Source organism: Mustelus asterias, chromosome 22 (assembly GCF_964213995.1).
Source record: "Mustelus asterias chromosome 22, sMusAst1.hap1.1, whole genome shotgun sequence".
Taxonomy (NCBI): Eukaryota; Metazoa; Chordata; class Chondrichthyes; order Carcharhiniformes; family Triakidae; genus Mustelus; species Mustelus asterias.
Window position 1 is genome coordinate 65,901,097 of NC_135822.1, and position 23,254 is coordinate 65,924,350.

Below are 23,254 nucleotides of genomic sequence, written 5' to 3' on the forward strand. Positions count from 1 at the left end.
CCCTGTTGTGGGAATCGAGGAGGACTGAATGCAAACAGAAAACGCAGGAAATACTCAGCAGGTCTGGCAATGCCTGTGGGAAGGAGAAACAGAGTTAACATTACAAGCTGAATGTGTATTTTTATTTGATGCCTGGCTGCATCATAGATGCAAAGAGTTTGATGCCCCAGTGGGCTACTTTGGGATGCAGTCATTGTCGTAATGTCAGCAAATGCGCCGAGAACCTGATCCAAGAAACACCAAATTAAGTCATGAATATGGATTGAGAGAGAAATGCGACTCCACTCAGCAGGAGGACAGCCCACAGTGCTGTCCGGTGGTTAGGGTGCATTGGCCATGCTAAATTCTCCCTCAGTGTACCCCGAACAGGCGCCGGAGTGTGGCGACTCGGGGATAGTGACTGTACCTGCATTGCAGTGTTAATGTAAGCCGACTTGTGACACTAATAAACAAACTTTAAACTGAAGAGGCGAACTGGTTCGACGTCACATCTGGATGGCATTCAGCCCCTGTAACAATGCAGCACCTTTTCCCTCGGTCTGCAAGAACTGAGTATTGTACAGTGAATGTGTACAGTGTGTGAATGTCGGCAATATAATGTCAGAATGAATGAAAGGTAAAATTCGTCACTATCTGGAGCGGGGAAAGCCATCTGTTTTAGCGTGTGCACCGGGAGAATTGTTTTTTACATCCATTCATGGGATGTGGGCGTTGCTGGCTGGGCTATAATTTATTGCCCTGACATGAGGGTATTTTATCAACCAATTTGCTGTTGATCTGGAATCACATGTCGGCCAGACCAGGGAAGGATGGCAGATTTCCTTTCCTAAAGGACATCAGTGAACCCGAGTAGGTTTTTCCGACAATGGTTTTATGATCATCAGCAGATTCTTAATCCCGGATATTTTATTGAATTCAAATTCCACCATCTGCCGTGGTGGGATTCGAACTCCACCTCCCCAGAGCATTACCCTGGTTCTCTGGGATACTAGTCCAGTGACAATACTACTACACCGCTGACATTTTTTTTTTCCCCATTACTCTGCCTGTTACGCTGTTCACAAACATCGTTCTCCAGCCTCCTTTTGGACTCTGTCTCAGTTAATGCACTGGCTAAAATTGGTGTTTCCCGTTCAACTGTTCTAGAAAACCTCCTTGAAAATCTTTGTGCAGACAAAGGGCGGCACGGTAGCACAGTGGTTAGCACTGCTGCTTCACAGCTCCAGGGACCTGGGTTCGATTCCCGGCTTGGGTCACTGTCTGTGTGGAGTTTGCACATTCTCCTCGTGTCTGCATGGGTTTCCTCCGGGTGCTCCGGTTTCCTCCCACAGTCCAAAGATGTGCGGGTTAGGTTGATTGGCCATGCTAAAAATTGCCCTTAATGTCCTGAGATGCATGGGTTAGAGGGATTAGTGGGTAAATATGTAGGGATATGGGGGTAGGGCCTGGGTGGGATTGTGGTCGGTGCAGACTCGATGGGCCAAATGGCCTCTTTCTGTACTGTAGGGTTTCTATGATTTCTATGATCCCTCGCAAAGAAAGATAATTGGTGTTGATGAAATAAAATGCACCTTTCATGACCTCAGGCTGATCCAAAACGTGTTTACAGCTAAGAAAATGTCCTTGGAAGTGCAGTTACTGTGACAATTTCTGAAATATGTCTGCTGATTTGTGCACAGCAAGCTCCCACAAAAAGCGGTGAGATATACGACTCAATAATCTGCCTTAGTGAAGCTGTACGTACCAGCATTAAGTAATTGGCAGTTAAACCCATATATAGTAATGTGAGACAATTGATGGTGATCATCCTTGCTTTTCTTGACACATTCTTCCTAAATGAGTAAGTTGTTTGACACAAGGCTCTAAAGGCAGCGAGTTGTGAAAATCACACTTATCTCACTGCTCCATTTCCTCACTCGCTTGGCCATAATCTAAAGGGCCGCATCACTAAAGCAGGCTTTCCTGTGCGCCATTCTCCTGCCAATGGACATACGCTGACGGCACATTATTTATGGCACTCATTTGCCTCTTACAAGCATTTAATGGGTGATGCGGCAATGCTATTGAAGGTTCCTTACAGGTTCCATTAATTGTGAATGCATCCGAGCTTCAACAATGTGCGGTGAGTGAAGCTGCGTGAATCTACAAAAGATCATGGTGAAAATGGACCGATCAATTGGTGCACTGAGCCAATCACACCTCCAGTGACAGACGCTAATTAAATGATGAGAATGATCCAGCGTGCCAATTAATGAACCTGTCACTTCCTTCCTGGTGCCATTGACCAGCAAGATAATATGCCTGGGCCCCATGAGATCCAAGACTATGAGTAGAACTCCATGGGGTAGTGGAGTTTCGTACTGGACGTCCTGACAAAAATAATTTTTAAAAAAATTCATTCATAGAACATGGGTGTTGCTGGCTGGCCAGCATTTGTTGCCCATCCCTGGTTGCCCGAGGGCAGTTGAGAGTCAACCACATTGCTGTGGCTCTGGAGTCTCATGTAGTAAGAAGTCTCACAATACCAAGTTAAAGTCCAACAGGTTTATTTGGTAGCACAAGCTTTCGGAGCATTGCTCCTTCCTCGGGTGAGTGAAGAGTTGGGCACTTCGCACACCTCAGGAAGGAGCAGCACTCCAAAAGCTTGTGCTACCAAATAAACCTGTTGGACTTTAACCTGGTGTTGTGAGACTTCTTACTGTGCTTACTCCAGTCCAATGCCGGCATCTCCACATGCCTCATATAGGCCAGACCAGGTAAGGATGGCAGATTTCCTTCGCTAAAGGACATTAGTGAATCAGATGGGTTTTTCCAACAATCATCAATGGTTTCATGTCGTCAGTTGATTCTTGGTGCCAGATATTTTAAATTGAATTCAAATTCCACCACCTGCCCTGGTGGGATTCGAATCCGGGTCCCCAGAATAAGTCCTTTGGGGTTTCACATCCATTGTTACTGCAGAGCCAATCACAGAATTGTTATGGCGCAGAAGGAGGCCATTTGGCCCATCGTGTATGCACTGGCTAAAGCCAAAGTTGGAGAATGTGAGCATCGATCCCATTACCTATCGCAACTATGTGCTTTAATTTGAATTCTAGCAGACAGAACATTTAGGCTGTTTCCCTACCTTCTGGAAGTTCCGGTTTGTCCTGCCCTGCCGTGCCCTCGCCTGGTTGCGGGTTTGGGCCCTCAGCACATGGTGTAGGCTGATGTTGAGGGATTCCTGAGAGAGCGTTGCACTGTCGAAGGTGTAATGATTCAAATGAAATGTTCAGCTGAGGCTTTGCCTACCTGTGAAGGTGGCTCCGATGGATTCTGTGGAGGCTTTTTGAGGAGCAGGGGAGTGTTTGACCTTTTGCCCTGAAACAGCATTTGATAAAAAGATAACTGACAACTCACCTCATTTCAGTTGGTTGGGTTTCAGCCTGAGCTGTACTTGCAAACATAAGTCAGCGCACCTCAGTGTAATTAATCTTTGATGCAGTGCATTGGGATATTTGTGAAAGACCTGATGAGGTGCTGCATAAATAGTGGTCTTCAGTTGGTTAAAGGTAAGGGGACGAAGAGCATGATCCTTCACTGCCAAACACTTGACAGAAACACTGACTTAATTCTTGAGGCACAACAGATAACAAGAATAAATTAGTTAGCTGGAAGAAAAGGCATGTTTAATGAACTTGCAGGACTATAGGAATAGAACTGGGGAATGGGACTGACTAGATTGCTCTACAGAGAGGTGGCATGAACTCAATGGACCGAATGGCTGGCAATGATCCAATGACCCATGGGGGGGAATTTTCCTGTCTCACCCGCCACGGGAATCGTAGCGGACCATTCAAAGGTCCGTTGACCTCAGGTGGGGTGGGGTTTTCCAGTTTTGGGGCGAGCACGGCTGGAAAATCCTGGCATTATTCCGGTAAAACAATGTTGCACTCTGTCCAAGGCAACAAGCAGTTTAAAGATCGCCAGCTGTCAAAATGAAAGGTAGAAGCGATTCGCGTGAGGTGATCAGAGACTGATCTTGTTTTCCAACACTTGCTCCTACGTTGGAAAGAGATTGGTGACTCCAAACCTTCCTGCCATTGTTAGTCTGAGATCATGGACTAACCAACTCAAGAACATCTTCTTCCCTGCTGCCATCAGACCTTTGAATGGACCTACCTTGTATTAAGTTGATTTTTCTCTGCACCCTAGCTATGACTGTAACATTATATTCTGCACCCTCTCCTTTTCCTCCTCCTATGTATTCTATGAACGGTATGCTTTGTGCAGCACACAAGAAACAATACTTTTCACTGTATCCCAATACATGTGACAATAATAAATCAAATCAAATCAAGTTAATGTAAGCAACATGTGTATATTGAGCTATAGTTTTAGACACATGATAATTGGGATTTTTTTTCAATGTCCCATTGAGGTGATTAAGTGTGAGTTGAACAAAACCTCTCAAAGGATTGCAACAAGCAGGTAAATCCAAATCTCAGCAAACCTTGTGTGCCAAATTTGTTGCAAAATGAGTGATGTCTATTTGACTCTTGTGGGACCTTGATGGAGCAACCTTTCATCTTGAAATGGGCGGCACAGTGGTTAGCGCTGCTGCCTCACAGCGCCGGGAACCCCGGGTTCGATTCCCGCTTGGGTCATTGTCTGTGCGGAGGTTGCACATTCTCCCCGTGTCTGTGCATGCGTTTCCTCCAGTTTGCTCCCACAGTTCGAAAGATGTGCTGGTTAGGGTGCATTGGCCATACTAAAGTTTTCCCCCGAACAGGCGCCGGATTGTGGCGACTAAGGGATTTTCACAGTAACTTCATTGCTTGGGTTGAGTACTTGGCACGCCATAACATTCAACGCTATTCAAGAGCTGACAAGTGGGATGAAGTCAGGGCCTTTAATGCGTCAGTGCAGACTCGATGGGCTGAAGGGCCTCTTCTGCACTGTAGTATTCGGTAATTCTGTGATTGCAGTGTTAATGTAAACCTACTTGTGACACTAATAAATCAACTTTAAACTTTAAAAATGCATGTAGGTGGATGCCAGTGATTGGGTAATAACTAAAGCACACGTGAAGAGACACTGGTGATGGGTTGTTCAGTTAGGAGCTATACATTTGTAATATTTGACTTTGCGGATATATCTAAAACTGAAATAAAGATCGGCATGTGGTCTGGTCTCCTCCTACACCAGTGTATTACCAGAAGTTTAAATATCATGTCCTAATGAATGATTTGACAATTTGATGGCATGGCCTTACATCCAAGGCAGACAACACCATCTCACTCTCTTGGCACAGTGTTGGGGATGAGGGAGGGAGACTGTCACTAATACTGAACGTCTGTGTGTGTTTTTCTGAGGGGGAAGCTAAGGACCACTGATGAGATGTACATTTCCATAGCTGCCGTGGGATCATTTACTTGATACTACAAAGTCCATCTCTGTAACATCTGTGACTGTGGTGCGGCAGGATATTCCCAAGACTGGAAAATCCCACCCAAGGTCAACAGATGTTTATATGGTTCTGTCCCGCCCACTACGATTCCCATGACAGGCGGAACGGGAAAATTCTGCCCATGGTCTGCAGTAGAGATTTTAAAAATTGACTTGTACCTCTATCACAGAATATTCAAATGCCCTTTCATTTACACAAGGATTATTTTCGAAGTGCAGCTACAACAGAGAAACATAAAATCTTTGGTGCCATCAACACTCCACAAGCAGCAAAGCCAGGGAAAACCTTTTAATTTAATCTTTGGAATATTGGTTGAGAAAGGCACACCTGGGCCGAATGGCCTCCTTCTGCACTGTAGGATTCTAAACCATAGGAACTTTCTGCTCCTCTTTAATTCCGACAATGAAAGAAAGAAGAACAGAAAGACTTGAATATATAGAATCATAGAATCCCGACAGTGCAGAAGGAGGTCATTAGGCCTATTGGGCCTGCACCGACAGCAATCCCATCCCCGCAACCCCATGCATTTACCCCGATAATCCCCCTGAAATGAAGGGGAAATTTTAGCATGGCCAATCCACCGAACCTACACATCTTTGGACTGTGGGAGGAAACCGGAGCACCCGGAGGAAACCCATGGAGACACAGGGAGAACGTGTAAACTCCACACAGACAGTCACCTGAGGCCGGAATTGAACATGGGGGGCAGGATGTTACTGCCTCGCTCAAGCGAGATCGGAAAATCCTGCCCCATGGCAATGGACATTTCCATTGTCCCTCCCTCGCCCACTCCGATTCTGTGGCGAATTCAAGCTCGGGTCTCTGACGCGGGTTTCTGGCGCTGTGAGGGGCAGCAGTACTAACCACTGTGCCACCGTGCAGCCAACGACTGAACATCCACAACCTTCGGAGTTGAAGAATTCCAAAGCTCACGTGAACCTTCTCTGAACCGCTTCTCATGCAATTATGTTGTTTCTTAAATAAGAAGACCAGAACTGTGCACGGTGCTCCAGATATGGTCTCACCAATGCCTCCAAAGTAAAAGCCCATTTGGGGACCCAAAACACACATCCCATTCCCTGTCCTTTGTATTGAAATCCTGATCAATCCAATTGTCCCAGGATCTTGAGGAGAAATCAGTTGTGTTGCCAGGATTGGATACAGGACATGGGGACACTCGGTAATTCAGTGAGTCGATATGGCCACGGTTGGTTGGGCTTTGCAAGCCTATGGCAGGAAGGAAGAGCAGAAGAAGGAGGGAAGAATTTATTTTTTTTACCATTTTTTGAGGCCCCGTGAAAGAATGAGTTAATGTATCGTGAGCCATCTGAGACCTCAAGTTGGTCTAGATGTCCTACTTTCAATGGGGAACTCCTCATGCCATTGAATCCTATGACTCTCTCATATTTTCTCGGATGTGATCTTCGAGTAGGGATGATGAAGAGTTTCAGGGTAGAAAGGACTAAAAAAAGAGACCTTGAATGTTTTGTGCTTCATTCTAAAAGCCTGCTTATTATAGGTACAAGTATCCAGGGCCTTCTGTAACAATTGTGGCACAGATTGTAACACATTTATTCCATTTATTCAGCAGTTTTCTACTTGGAACAGAGAGAAATCTAAACTGTGTTCTGTGGCAGCAGTGGTCAAAATAAGTAATGGCAACCACACCTCAAAAGTCCTTCGCTGGCTGTGAAGACATCCTGGGTTTGTGAACTTTGCCGCATAAATGATATTTGGCCTAAATCTTCTAATCCCACTCGCGAAATATCCGTTGTTACCTTGGGCAGGAAATTCCAGTCCTGGGGCAGGAGGGAGCAAAGATTCCCGCCTTTTTCTTTGCTTCCCTTGCGCATTGCCTTTCCCTCCATCATATCCCTCGTACACCTGGGACAGCAAATCAGGAGAGCGAATGGTATGTTAGTCTTCACTAACAAAGGGAATTGGACTGTAAAAGTGAAGAACCTTTGGAGAGGTTGGAGAGGGTGAGGCCGCACTTGGACTACTGCGTACAGTGTTGATCTCCTTAACCTCTGGAAGGATGTGCTTGCCTCGGAGGAGATGGTGGTGAGGTGGCGGGGGACAACCAAGATTCACCGGATTGATTCCTGTGGGGGATGGGATTTTCCTATGAGGAGAGAGAGTGGACCAGGCTTATAGTTGTAATTTTGAAGAATTGGAGGCGACCTCGTTGAAACCTGGGAGTAGCTTGACATGGTACTTGCTGTAGACGTTTCCCCTGGCTGAACAGTGTACAGCGAGAGAGGGATGGGGGGGTGAGGGGTGAGGGGGCGGGGTGGGGGGGTGGCGCAGGGTCATCGTCTCAGAGTACAAGACGAGAAGAATTATCTTGTGAGCTTTGGAATTATTCAACTCCAAAGTTTGTTGATGCGCAGTCATTGGCGGCAAGGTGGTTAGCACTGCTGCCTCAGTACCAGATACCCGTGCCGGAATTCTACTGCCTAGCCTGCCACAGAATTGGAGTGGGCGAGGGGCGGACAATGGAAATGATCCGTTGTCCTCGCTCGAGCAAAGCTGTAAAACCTCCCCCCAAGGTTCAATTACGACCTTGGGTGACGTCTGTGTGGAGTTTGCACGTTTTCCCCGTGACTGCGTGGGTTTCCTCCCACAGTCCAAAGATGTGGGGGTTGGGTGGATTGACCATGCTAAATTGCCCCTTAGTGTCAGGGGGACTAGCTAGGGTAAATAGGGGGGTTATGGGGATAGGACCTGGGTGGGATTGTGGTTGGTGTAGACTCGATGGGCTGAATGGCCTCCTTCTGCACTGTAGGGATTCTGTGAAAGATGTGCGGGGTTAGGTTGATTGGCCATGCTAAATTGCCCCTTTCTGTCAAGGGGATAAGCAGGGTAAATATGTGGGGTTACGGAGATAGTGCCTAGGTTGTTGGGCTCGATGGGCCGAATGGCCTCTTTCTGCACTGTAGGGATTGTATGATTTGTTGAGTATACTCAAAACGGAGATACCAAGGGATGTGGGGATAGGGCGGGAATGTGAGTCATGACCAACGTGATTGGGAGAATGGGCTTGATGGGCTGAATTGCCTTCTCTTGCTCCTGTATCTTCCATTCTAATTCAAGTGAAAATGAGAGATTGTGATACTTCTGGTGCCAGCACTGAATTCTTCATCTTACCGTGCACTGTTTTCAAACCCAACTGCGCTCTTTGTCTTTCATGAGGATCCTGGAAAGGAATGTTTCGGACTTGGGGATAATGTGAGGGATTATGGTTTCAGTACAGAAGGCTGGGGAATGAGAAGCATGCATTGGCTGCTTCAAATGAGTGCGAGACAAAAATCTTTGAACAACAAGTGCTTTTTTCAGCAACGCTCAAGTTCTTCACCATCAAAAGACTGTATGAAGAGAAGGTTGTGCTGTTAGGGTTTACATAGGGTTTACATGGCCTCAAAATAGGGGGGGGCAGATTTAGGACTGAGGTGAGGAGGAACTTCTTCGCACAAAGGGTTGTGAATCCGTGGAATTCCCTGCCCAGTGAAGCAGTTGAGGCTACCTCATTGAATGTTTTTGAGGCAAGGATAGATACATTTTTAAACAGTAAAGGAATTAAGGGTAATGGTGAGCGGGCAGGCAAGTGGAGCTGAGTCCATGAAAAGATCAGCCATGATCTTATTGAATGGCGGAGCAGGCTTGAGGGGCCAGACGGCCGACTCCTGCTCCTAGTTCTTATGTTCTTAAAGTAGTATAGGAAAAAGCTTTGCAGAGCATAATGAATGAGTTGAAATAAATAGCTTGTTTCTGTGTAGATAGTTGACCTAAGTTTTAAAAGGGTCAAACTTATATCCTAAGGACAGTGAAACGGGATGTGGGCAGACACTCAGTAGATCTACTGAATTGGATTGCACAGAACCAGAGAATCCCTGCGAATCCCTGCTGTGCAGGAGGCCATTCATCCCATCACGTCTGCACTGACTCGCCGCGAGAGCATCTAACCCAGGACCACCGCCTGCCCTATCTCTGCACCTTTACATAGCTAATCCGTCCAACCTACACAGCTTGGGACACTAAGGGATAATTTAGCATGGCCAATCCACCTAACCTGCACATCTTTGGACTTTGGGAGCAAACCGGAGCACCCGGAGGAAACCCACGCAGACACTGGGAGAACATGCAGACTCTGCACAGACAGTGACCCGAGGCTGGAATTGAACATGGGTCCCTGGCGCTGTGTGGCAGCAACGCTAACCACTGTGCCACCTCACATCTCTTTCTCTCTCCTGGGCAAACGGGGCGGTGAAACTCAACACTGGCATAATGTTCTCTGCCGAGCTGCTCACAGCATCTTAATGTTATGTAGCCTGTTGATCTGTTTCTTCAGTTACACCACTCTACTTTGAAATGCTTTTCAAGTTATCAATGTGCTTTACGTGAAAAGGGTTCTCCTCTTACCCAGTTCCAAATTTGTTCTTTACCAGTTTCAGCTTATGCTCCGTCACAAACCAAAATACCGCAGACGCTGGAAATGCGAAATGAAAACACAGCAGGGAGGCAGTGGCATGGTGGTCTTGTCACTGAACTAGTAATCCAGGGACCCAGGGCAAGATCGGAGGATAAAAGCAAATTACTGCGGATGCTGGAATCTGAAACCAAAAGAGAAAATGCTGGAAAATCTCAGCAGGTCTGACAGCGTCTGTGGGGAGAGAATAGAGCCAACGTTTCGAGTCCAGATGACCCTTTGTCAAAGCTGACAAAGCTTTGACAAAGGGTAATCTGGACTCGAAACCTCAGCTCCTTTCTCTCCTTGCCACAAGATCTGAGGATCCGGGTTCAAATCCCACCATGGCAGATGGTGAAATTTGAATTTAAAGTCTGATGACAATTAAACCATTGTCAATCCTCGTAAAAACCCATCTGGTTCACTGGTGTCCTTTAGGGGAGGAAATCTGCCGTCCTTACCCTGTCTGGCCTACATGTGACTCCAGAGCCCCAGCAATGCGGTTGACTCTTGAATGCCCTCTGAAATGGAGGGCAGTTAGGGATGGGCAATAAATGCTGGCCCAGCCAGCGATGCCCACATCCCATAAATGAATAAGAAAGGGAGGTCAGGCAGCATCTGCGGAGAGGAGAGAAAGAGAGAACAACAGTGTTAAAGGACCCGATTTCAACTCTGTGGAAGAGACTGGGTTTCGAAGGAGAGAAAATCCTCCTCAAAGTTTCAGGTCAGTGAACCTTTGTCACAGCAGGAAAAAACAGGAGGATATCACAGGTTTTCAAGGAAGCATGGAGTGTAGGGGAAGGGGTGGAAAGAAGAAAAAGGAAGCTCTGTGATCAGATAGAAGGTATGGAGAGATTAAGTGACAAAAGAAATGATGGGACAAGTGAAGGATGGAGGATGTGTCAATGGTACAAGAATTATACAACACGTCCACCAATATGGGAGCAGTGGCGAGGATTTTTGGTTCGCACATGCTGGTCATGATTCTGCTGTTGCCATCTTCACCCTCTCCAGACCCATCATTATTTGTTCATTACTGTCCACTTCTGCCTTGCACCCTCATTCATTTTGCCATTTAATCCCTCCTTCCTTCAACCAAGTGGCACGTTGGCACAGTGGTTAGCACTGCTGCCTCACAGCGCCAGGGACCCGGGTTCAATCTCATCCCTGGGTGACTGTGCAGAGTCTGCACGTCCTCCCCATTGTCTACGTAGGTTTCCCACCGGGTGCTCCGGTTTCCTTCCACACTCCAAGGTGTGCAGGTTAGGTGGATTAGCCATGTTAAAATAAGAACATAAGAACTAGGAGCAGGAGTAGGCCATCTGGCCCCTCAAGCCTGCTCCGCCATTCAATAAAATCATGGCTGATCTTTTCGTGGACTCAGCTCCAATTACCCGCCCGCTCACCGTAACCCTTAATTCCTTTACTGTTCAAAAATTTATGTAGCCTTGCCTTAAAAACATTCAATGGGGTAGCCTCAACTGCTTCACTGGGCAGGGAATTCCACAGATTCACAACCCTTTGTGTGAAGAAGTTCCTCCTCAACTCAGTCCTAAATCTGCTCCCCCTTATTTTGAGGCCATGCCCCCTAGTTCTAGTGTCACCCTTAGTGTCAGGGGATTAGCTAGGGTAAATATGTGGGGTTATGGAGATAGGGCCTGGGTGGGGTTGTTGTCGGTGCAGACTCGATGGGCTGAATGACCTCCTTCTGCACTGTAGTGATTCTAACCCCAGGGCAGATCTTTCCATCTTCTTACCAACCCTTTTCCTCTTTCTGTTCTTCCTCAATGCAATGTGACATCGCAAATTTTTCCCCAGCTGTGCTGACAAGTCACCAATCTGAAATCCAAGTCCTGTTTCTCCCTTCACGTACACTGCACGAATTGCTCAGTACCCCAGCATTTCCTGTTCGTATATTTGGCATTTGTTATCTATTGATAGCTACTCTCCAACTGGTCATGGGCTGGGGTGGGTGGGGGTGGGGTGGGTCGGGGGGGATTCTCTGTCCTCCTGCGGCATGTTTCTTGCAGTGGGAAGGGACGTGCTGTTCGCTGGTGGTGGGATCTTCTGGTCCCGCCGTTATCAATGGAATTTTCCAGAATCTTCCGGGAGAGCCACAGTAGGGGGTGCGCTGTTGGTGGGACCAGAAGATCCCGTTGGCGGAAACAGCCGGAAAATTCCAGCCCCCCCCCACCGCACCCGCCCCCCCCCCCCCCCCCCGGCCCCCAGGGTGTACGAGACTTTTCAGAAATTGTGTGGGTCCATCACGCAAAATCCAAATAGGCATATTGTCAAAATGGCGAATGAAATTATTCTGGAAAAAAAAATCATCCTTTAGTTTCAGGAAGTAAATGTGTAAAATTTCAATTACTTCCTGCCAAGAGGAAAGCAAACATTTGATCCTGCAATACGTTTCAGTAGAAAATAGACTTGGGTGGACCAAATCTCCTGCACTGAAAACCACCTCTTTAAAATATCAGAGATCCCATATGTGTCTGAGGTGACTGTGGAGAAAGAACTGCCCTTGTCACTGCATGGTGTGGCATCGGAAATGGGTTAAGATCAAACCTTTGTCTGGCTGGTATCTTTTAAAAAAATGTTTCACTCCATCCTTAAAGTTACAAAGCCAACACTCAGAGAGGACCCGGGCAAACACAAATCCATTTCTTGCTTGCTCCGAAAACCAAATTCAAATTCCAATTGAATCCAATCCAAGGCCCCCCACAAGGGAGACGGGAAAGATCCAAGCTGACAAGATAAGGCATTGCATCCCACCTTGGGCTTGATCTGACTCTTGGGTCGGAATTTGACCGGTGCGCCCGCCTGAGGCCCGTTAAGATCACGCCCGAGGCCAACGGAGAATGCCGTTCTGCAAACCTCGAAATTGGGGCAGGCGTGCCGGTAAAGTCAGGGCCTTGATCTTAACCAAAAGACTAATTTGTCCGGCTAGTTTGGCTGGAATGCATTTTTGACTCTCGCTGAAATACCGAGACAGAAACCTCCTTTCAAGTGACACTCCCCACTGGGATGGGAGAAAACCTCTGACTCCCCCTCCCCCACCTCACCGCCGCCGCCCCCCCCCCCCCCCCCCCCACATCATTACACTGAAGTTGACCACTTGCTCACTCGCCGGACACATCGGATAGATGTACTGTGGACAGGATTGATAACTTCCAGGAGTTCCAACTCTGATGGCAACTCTCAAGATGTTCACAGAGCTTTTTTTACCTGAAATTGATGATCCTCCAAACACCCCTCATCGTTCCTACTCTGGGAAGGCAGAACCTGAAAATTAGGCTTTTTCTTTACATCTTTTCATTTCCCCTTATTGGAGAAGTACAATTCTGGGGAAAGCACGACTATTAAAAAGTAGTTGACCCATCCATTACAGTTTTTAGTTTATTTTCTTAAGAACATCATAAGCAGAGTCTTATATTTACATCAAATATCAAAGCACATAAAATCAGGAGAACGTCAAAACTCTGAAGTTTAGATGTTTGAGTTTCAATGGCCACAGACTGTTCGGAGTTGTATCTTTTTTATTGTTTAAAAACTCATCAAGGACCACTTAAACGTTTGTCTGTATCCTCCTTTTGTCTCTTTACTCTTCCAGACCAGAACCTGTCGCCTCAAGGTCCATCACCTGCGGGACACCTTCCTAAGGTGAGTGAGGTGCTTCGAGGTGTATGTTGGGTATAGCCGAGCGAGCCACTGTGCTAATGACGTTCCGACTCGCACCTGGCTCCACGTTGCCCGGCTCCGGTTCTTCCTGTAGCGGGGCGTCGTACCGCTTGTGTATGTGAAGAGTCTGATGTGCCTTGCAGTACCCAACCAGAGGTTGATCGTAGTTGTAAAAGGCTGTGATGTTCATGGGCAACGGAGTCTGTGAGGGGAAGAGAAGAGAAGAGCATGTTAGAGTTGTTGCAGTTGACCTTCTGAGCAGACGTTTCGCCTCGTTTGCCAATGACTTCAGGGCAATGTCTATTACTGAAGAAGGAGAATCAGGGAATGATACGGAACACAAGGGGGCCTTTCAGCCAGTGCCAGCTCTTTGGTACAGCTCCCCTAAGATCACTGCGCTCCCCCGAAAATATGCTCCCTGGAACAACAACGGCACCCTGCTGGTGGGGAGGCAACGCCCCAGTGGTATTATTGCTAGATTATTAATCCAGAAACTCAGCGAATGTTCTGGGGACCCGGGTTCGAATCCTGCCACGGCAGATGGTGGAATTTGAATTCAATAAAAAATATCTGGAATTAAGAATCTATTGATGACCATGAAACCATTGTTGTTTGTTGGAAAAACCCATCTGGTTCACTAATGTCCTTCAGGGAAGGAAAGCTGCCATCCTTACCTAGTCTGGCCTACATGTGACTCCAGAGCCACAGCAATGTGGTACACTCACCTGCCCTCGGGCAATTAGGGACAGGTATCAAATGCTGGCCCAGCCAGCGATGCCCATGTTCCTCGAATGAATAAAAAAAATGTTACTCACTGAGCACTGCAAAGACAGAGTTTTGAATCAAGTGTTTGATACACCGCTCACATCAGTGGGATTTTCCCATCCCGCTGCAGTGACGGAGATTTGGCTGGGCGCCAAATTCTCTGACCTCACCGCAGCGGGAGCGTGGCGTGAACGGCGGGTAGGATCGCGACCATTGAGTTTGTAGGGGTATAGACAGGTTAGGTGAGTGGGCAGAGACTTGGCAGATGGAATACAATGTTGGGAAATGTGAAGTTATGCACTTTGGCAGCAAGAATAAAGGAGCTGAATGTGATTGAAATTGAGAACGATTTGGAGTTCCTCATGCAAAAATCACGACAAGCTAGCATGTAAGTTCAGCGGGTAATTGGGAAGGCAAATGGAATGTTGGCCTTTATTTCAAAGGGAATGAAGGATAAAAATAGGGAAGTCTTGGTAAAACTATACAAGGCACTCGTCAGACCACACCTGGAATACTGTGAACAGTATTAGTCCTGTTATCGACTGGCATTGGAGGCAATCCAGAGAAGGTTCAAACGGTTGATCCTGGGTATGGAGGGATTTTCTTATGAGGAGGGGCTGAGTAGGTTGGGCCTGTACTCATTGGAGCTTAAAAGAATGAGAGGCGACCTTATTGAGGCATCTAAGATTTTCAGGGGGCTTGACAGGGTCGATGCTGAGAGATTGTTTTCCCCTTGTGGGAGAGTCGAGGACCAGAGGACACAAACTCAGAGTAAGGGGTCACCCATTTAAGTCAGAGATGAGGAAGAATTTCTTCCCTCAGAAGGGAGTGAATCTGTGGAACTCTTTACCGCAGAGGGCTGGAGAGGTTGGGTCGTTCAAGGTTGAGATAGACAGACTCTTAATCGGTAAGAGAATCCCAGATCATGAGGATAAGATGGGAAAGTGGACCTGAGGATTATCATATCAGATCTCACTGAATTGTGGAGCAGATTTGATGGGCCGAATGTCCCACTTCTATTCCTATGACTTACAGTCTTATGACCTTACACACTTTAAATTGGTAATTAGGCATAACTGTCCACAGTTGGGGAAGGATTAGGGAATGATTGCAAGAGTATATAATCATTGAAAGAGTATGTAAACCATAAGAACATAAGAAATAGGAGCAGGAGTAGGCCATCTAGCCCCTCAAGCCTGCTCCGCCATTCAATAAGATCATGGCTGATCCGATAGTGGGTTCAGATCCACTTACCCGCCCGCTCCCCATAACCCTTAATTCCCTTAATGGTTAAAAATCTATCTTTCTGTGACTTAAACACATTTAACGAGGTAGCCTCTACTGCTTCATTGGGCAGAGAATTCCAAAGATTCACTACCCTCTGGGAGAAGAAGTTCCTCCTCAACTCTGTTCTAAATTGACTCCCCTGTATTTTGAGGCTATGCCCCCTAGTTCTTGTTTCCATTGTAAGTGGAAATAACCTCGCTGCTTCTACCCTGCCTAGCCCCTTCATTATCTTATATGTCTCTATAAGATCTCCCCCCAACCTTCTAAACTCCAATGAGTACAGGCCCAGTCTACTCAATCTCTCCTCATGAGCTAACCCCCTCATCTCTGGAATCAACCTGGTGAACCTTCTCTGTAACCCCTCCAAAGCTAATATATCCTTTCTTAAATAAGGGGACCAAAATTGTACGCGGTACTCTAGGTGCGGCCTCACCAGTACCCTGTACAGTTGCAGCATGACCTCCCTGCTTTTATACTCCATCCCTCTCGCGATAAAGGCCAACATTCCATTTGCCTTCTTGATTATCTGCTGCACCTGCAAACTGAGTTTTTGCTGTTGACTCTTGAGTGTCTGGGAGGAACTGGGTGAGTCTGTGACTTTGCTTTGCTGTCTTGGACATAAACCTGTTTTAAAGGCTAACTTCAGACGCATTCTTCCTCAACATACAATTAGTGGAATGAACATAGCATGAAGCCTTTCCTGACTTCGGGACGCCCTGAAATAATTTACAGCTACCGAAGTACTTTTGAAGTGTAGTCACTGTTGTCATGTGGGAATTGTGGCAGCCAACCTTCACACAGCAAACTGGAAACAGAGGGAGTATTCTCCCCCACCTCATCCAACATTTATCCATCAGCAGGCAACAGTAAGACAGATAATCTGGTCGCTACCTTTTTGGGAGCTTGCCATCTGCAACTTGTTCCCCACATCAGCACAGTGACTATACTTGAAGGGCGAGATTTTCTGGCCGTGCTTGCCCCAAAACCGGTAAATCCCACCCGAGATCAATGGACCTTTGCATGGTCCATGTTAGAATGTAACCGTTGACAACTTTGTATCGGATGCAATGTGACCAATGGTAACACGCTATAAGGGTCAGTTGACCCAGTAAACCATGGAACCAATTACAGAAGGAGGTGATGGTCAGCTGACCAGCTGACTCACTATAAATAAGAACCTGTTGGGAATTGTGGGGGAGCTTGGCATGGCCCAGGACGAGACCTCAAGTTTGGAGTAATGAAGTTTCTTTATTAAACCCTTTCTTTGATTGATAAGTTGGAATAAGTTTTGTTATATTTCTATTGTCTGCATTTGAAGAGTTCCTTTTGAGGAAACAATGCGGCCCCCTCTTCTGCACCCCCCCCGCCCCCGCCCCCATGCTGCAATTCCCGTGGCGGGTGGGATGGAAAGAATCCCCCCCCAAATTGCTTCACTGGCTGGTCCAGCACTTTGGGGTGTTCTGAGGCCAAGAGAGATGGTGCATAATGTCAATTCTTTCTTATCTTCAGTCTTGGAAAGCCTGTGTCAGGGGTTTTCCAGCCCTGATCCGGTGGGTCCCAACATGGATGGGGCAGGCCCGCCCGCCTCATGTCCATGGACTTCGGCTGGACCTGTAGATTCAGCCAGTAGGCGGCACTGAAAAATCCCGCAAATCTCCGAGTCTTTAGCCAACCGTGCAGTAGAGAGATTGGCTGGAATTTTATCGGCCCGCCCACCAAGGGAATTGGGGCGAGCGAGGGGGGGTGCGGACAATGGGAAGATCCACTGACCTCGGGCGGGATTTGACGATTACGGGACGAGTGAGGCTGCATAAAATCTCGCCCATATAAGTCTGCCGCAATAATTGGATATGCCAAGGCGCTGAGACCAATGACGTATCCTTGTCCCAATCTCCTATCAACACCTTTCAAATTGGGCTTTTGAGGTTGTGAATGCAAAAATGGAAGGGGTGGGGTGGGGGGCGGGGGGGAGGGGGGTGGGGGGGGGGGGAACAGCAGCGGGAAGAGGGGGGGAACTTTCTGATGTGCGCAAGAGCATTGCACATAAAAACATGGCAGTGAGGGGTGACGCAGACTTGCATCCTTTCGCTACGGGTGGGGGATAATTTTACAGATTTGTACTCTGGTCCTGGAGAAGAAATGACAGGAACGTACCCAGAAGAAAATCTCAACCAAAGACGACAACAGAAATAGATAGAGAGAGAGACAAGGCGGATAAACCTCAGCCTCCGAGCGTACCATTATACTACCCACCATCCTTCACCACAATGTGTTCCAGGCTTAGATTTGAAAAAAATTAAATTTTTAAATATCTCTCTCAGAATCACTGAATTACACTTCAATAACAATATACTCCTTCAGCGTAATCTGGCAATTAATGATGTTTTATGAGCTATTAATCTTTTATTGCTAAACTAAGCATTCATGCGTATCATCCAGTGTCTGTCATCTTTAATTAGACATGCCAACTGATTTTTCAATTAAAATCTAATTGACGTTTGAGTTTTAATTGCATTTTTACTTTGCGTATCAGCTTAATGATAACAGGAAGAAAGGATCAGACCTTGTCGTAGTCAAAGGGACGGAACCCACGTGTTGTTAACAATTTAAACGTCCTTATCTTTCTCGTTTTCATTGAAAGGAGAGGGCAATTTCTTCTGTGGCCTCACCCATCTCTATCTCATTAACCTCCTCCATTCCGACAGACCCCTGGGACTGCTGTGCCCCTCCAGCTCTGGCCCCTCCAGCATCCCCTATTTATAATTGCTCCACTCTCGGTGGGCTGTGTCTTCAGCTGGCAAGATCCCAAGCTCTGGAACTCCCGCCCTAAACCTCCCTCCTGGTCTACCTCACTTTAAGATTCTCCTAGCTCCCCAACTCAGTTGTTGGTTACCTTCCTGGATATCTCCTTATCTGGTCCGGTGTCAAATCTTGCTTGATAATACAAACTGGAGGCCTGTGACCAGCGGTGTGCCTCAGGGATCAGTGTTATTTGTCATTTACATTAATGATTTAGAACATAGAACATAGAACATAGAAAAGCTAGAGCTCTTCGGCCCACAAGTTGCACCGAACATGTCCCTACCTACTAGGCTTACCTATAACCCTCTATCTTACTATCTTCCATGAACTTATCCAAAAGTCTCTTAAAAGACCCTATCGAATCCGCCTCCACCACCACTACCAGCAGCCGATTCCACGCACCCACCACCAGATGAGAATATAGGAGGCATGGTTAGTAAGTTTGCAGGTGACACCAAGATTAGTGGCACAGTGGACAGTAAAGAATGTTATCTCTGATTGCAACAGGATCTTGATCAATTGGGCCAGTGGGCTGACGAATGGCAGATGGAGTTTAATTTAGACAAATGCGAGGTGATACATTTTGGTAGATTGAATCAGGGCAGGACTTACTCAGTTAATGGTAGGGCGTTGGGGAGAGTTACAGAACAAAGAGTTCTCGGGGTACATGTTCGTAGCTCCTTGAAAGTGGAGTCACAGGTGGACAGTGTGGTGAAGAAGGCATTTGGCATGCTTGGTTTCATCAGTCAGAACATTGAATGCAGGAGTTGGAATGTCTTGTTGAAGTTGTACAAGACATTGGTAAGGCCACACTTGGAATACTGTGTGCAATTCTGGTCACCCTATTATAGAAAGGATATTATTAAACTAAAAAGAGTGCAGAAAAGATTTACTAGGATGCTACCGGGACTTGACGGATTGAGTTATCAGGAGAGGCTGGATAGACTGGGACTTTTTTCTCTGGAGCGTAGGAGGCTGAGGGGTGACCTTATAGAGGTCTATAAAATAATGAGGGGCACAGATCAGCTAGATAGTCAATATCTTTTCCCAAATGTAGGGGAGTCTAAAACTAGAGGGCATAAGTTTAAGGTGAGAGGGGAGACATACAAAAGTGTCCAGAGGGGCAATTTTTTCACACAGAGGGTGGTGAGTGTCTAGAACAAGCTGCCAGAGGTAGTAGTAGAGGCGGGTACAATTTTGTCTTTTAAAAAGCATTGAGACAGTTACATGGGTAAGATGGGTATAGAGGGATATGGGCCAAATGAAGGCAATTGGGATTAGCTTCGGGGTTTTTTTAAAAAAAGGGGCGGTATGGACAAGTTGGGCTGAAGGGCCTGTTTCCATGCTGTAAACCTCTATGACTCTATGGGCCCGATTTTACCATTTTCATTCTAAGTGCCGAATCTGGGCGTAATGCAGATCCAACATAGAAATCTGCGTTCAGGCGCCCCCATACGCTCTCAGCCATCTCCAGTCCGATTCATGCTGTGGGCAGGGCTTAGCGCTACCAGAACGATCGGAGCTCTGAACTGCACATGCGCAGTTAGAAAAAAATTTGAAAAAGCGCGCCCGTGTCACATCGCTCCCAGACTGCAGAAAGCGGCCTGGGAGCGAAAAGTGGGAGCGAGGGTGTATCTCGGGGCAGGCGGGGGCGGGGGGTGGTGCGCAGATGGATCTCTGTGGGGGGGGGGCAGATGGATCTCTGGTGGGGGTTGGGGGGTGCAGGGGGCTCTGCTGCCACTCTGCGGGCGATCGGTGGGGGGGAAGGGGGGCAGGGGTGGCGATCGGTCTTGGAGGACAGTGATGTGTGTGTGTGTCCCTTATTCACCCCCCCACTACCCAGACTGATCGCCACCCCTGCACCCCTCCCCCCCCACCGATCGCCCACAGAGTGGCAGCGGACCCCCCTGCCCCCCCCACCAGAGATCCATCTGCCCCCCACCAGAGATCCATCTGCCCCCTCCACCAGAGATTCATCTGCCCCCCTCCCCGAGATACATCTTACCCGCCTCCCTCCTCCCCCCCACATCCCCCAAGATAATGATCCGGCCTCACTCCCTCCCCCAACCCCCCCAAGACAACGATCCGGCCTCACTCCCTCCCCCACCCGCCCCCCCGCCCCAAGACAACGATCCGGCCTCACCCCCTCCCCCCCCCAAGACAACAATCAGGCTCACTCCCCCCACCGCCCCCCCCCCACACTCCCGGCCAGACGACGATCTGGCCTCACTCTCCACCCCCCCGACAACGAACCTGCCTCACTCCCCCCCCGCGCCCCCCCAGAGAATGGTCTGGCCTCACTCCCCCTCCCCTCCAGAGGAACATCTGACCTGCCCCCCCACCACCAGACAACGATCAGCCCTCCCCCCATCCCCCCGCCAGAGATACATCTGACCCGCCTCCTCCTGCTCCTCCCCCCCGCAACTAGACAATGATCTGACCTCACTCCCCTCCTCCTCCCCCTGCCAACCAGAGAATGATCTGACCCACCTCCCTCCTCCCCCCTACCACTGATCTGTGTCAGAGAGCCGTTGGAAACACTGAACGCGCTCTTCAGAGGCTGGAGCACCCGACTCAGACATTTATTTAGCAGGTCCCTAAAAGCGCGGTTCCGGATCGGCAAACGCGGTGGTAAAGGGGGAAATGCCGATAGAGTTGGGCGGGCAGTTCATTAATTCAATTTAAATGCACGTAAATTCATTTAAATCGTCGTTGCGCCCGATTCGGGCGCGGAACGGATCCCCGCCATTCGCGGGTCTCGGTAAAGTGGCGATCTGCGCAGACGCAGGTGCAGATCGCGATAAAGGCCTCACACCCGACGTTACCGCGATTTCGCGCCGAAAACGGGTGCAAGTTGTTGGTAAAATCGGGCCCTATGACTCTATAATGCTCCCGTGAAGTGCCTTGGGTGCTATATAGGTGCGTGTTATTATTGTTTGGCAGAGACTCGCCTTGGGCGGTGTGTAAAGTGGGTGGTATTTACTCGGCTGCTTGTTACATTTCCCTCTTCAGCGGTCAGATCTATTGTGGTCTGTGCTGTTGGAACTAGTCATGATGTGGAGATGCCGGCGTTGGACTGGGGTAAACACAGTAAGAAGTTTAACAACACCAGGTTAAAGTCCAACAGGTTTATTTGGTAGCAAATGCCACTAGCTTTCGGAGCGCTGCCCCTTCGTCAGGTGGAGTGGAGAAATGTTCACAAACAGGGCACAGAGACACAAACTCAATTTACAGAATAATGATTGGAATGCAGTCTTTACAGATAATCAAGTCTTAAAGGTACAAACAATGTGAATGGAGGGGGCATTAAGCACAGGTTAAAGAGATGCGTATTGTCTCAGACAGGACAGCCAATGAGATTCTGCAAGTCCAGACAACAGTACCCTTCATCGTCCAGTACTTCCCCAGAGCGGAGAAGCTACGGCATCTCCTCTGGAGCCTTCAACATTTCATTGATGAAGACGAACATCTCACCAAGGCCATCCCCACACCCCCACTTCTTGCCTTCAAACAACCGCACAACCTCAAACAGACCATTGTCCGCAGCAAACTACCCAGCCTTCAGGAGAACAGTGACCACGACACCACACAACCCTGCCACAGCAACCTCTGCAAGATGTGCCGGGTCATCGACACAGATGCCATCATCTCACGTGAGAACACCATCCACCAGGTACATGGTACATACTCTTGCAACTCGGCCAACGTTGTCTACCTGATACGCTGAAGGAAAGGATGTCCCGAGGCATGGTACATTGGGGAAACCATGCAGACGCTACGACAACAGATGAATGAACACCGCTCGACAATCACCAGGCAAGACTGTTCTCTTCCTGTTGGGGAGCACTTCACGGGCATTCGGCCTCTGATCTTCGCATAAGCGTTCTCCAAGGCGGCCTTCACGACACATGACAGCGCAGAGTCACTGAGCAGAAACTGATAGCCAAGTTCCGCACACGTGAGGATGGCCTCAACTGGGATCTTGGGTTCATGTCACACTATTTGTCACCCCCACAGCTTGTCTGGACTTGCAGAATCTCACTGGCTGTCCAGTCTGGAGACAATACACATCTCTTTAACCTGTGCTTAATGCTCTCTCCACTCACATTGTTTGTACCTTTAAGACTTGATTATCTGTAAAGACTGCATTCCAATCATTATTCTGTAAATTGAGTTTGTGTCTCTGTATGCCCTGTTTGTGAGCATTTCTCCACTCCACCTGACGAAGGGGCAGCGCTCCGAAAGCTAGTGGCATTTGCTACCAAATAAACCTGTTGGACTTTAAACTGGTGTTGTTAAACTTCTTACTGTTGGAACTAGAGCAGGGAATTTGGATGGCTCATAGTATGTTGGCCTCTATTTTAATGGGTTGGAGTGTTTGGGAGAAGAAGTCTTGCTGCAATTGCATAGAGCTTTGGTGAGGCCACAGCTGGACTACTCTACTTTTAGCCTCCATACCAAAGGAAAGATGCACCTGGCTTGGAGGGGATGCAGCGGAGATTCACAGAGTTGTCTCTGGGCTGAGAGGATCGTCGGATGAATGAGGAGTGGTGGAGTAGACTGGGCCGATATTCCCGTGAGTTTACCTGGTGCTCTTACTGAGGAACGATACCCTGAGCATTGATCCTGTCAAGCTCTCTGAGAGGCCGCATTTCCTGGCTTGAGAGTCTACAACGCGTGGGTCATGGGTCTCAGGAGAAGCCGCTTGGGACCGAAATGAGGAAACATTTCTGCCCTCAGAGGATCGCGAACCTTTGGAATTCTCTACCCCGGAGAGCTGTGGATGCTCAGACATGGCTGAC

The 23,254-nt window shown here is 48.0% G+C and overlaps 1 protein-coding gene across 1 annotated transcript in view; it reads right to left on the bottom strand.

Moving 5' to 3' along the window:
- Nucleotides 1-13,575: 13,575 nt before the first annotated feature.
- The window catches only part of LOC144509786 (leucine-rich repeat transmembrane neuronal protein 4-like), a 243,770-nt gene continuing 234,091 nt past the window's right edge, over nucleotides 13,576-23,254 (bottom strand). Inside the window, exon 3 of the mRNA XM_078238572.1 lies at nucleotides 13,576-13,800. Coding sequence (XP_078094698.1) covers nucleotides 13,576-13,800 — 225 coding nt within the window. The remainder of the gene's footprint in view (nucleotides 13,801-23,254) is intronic.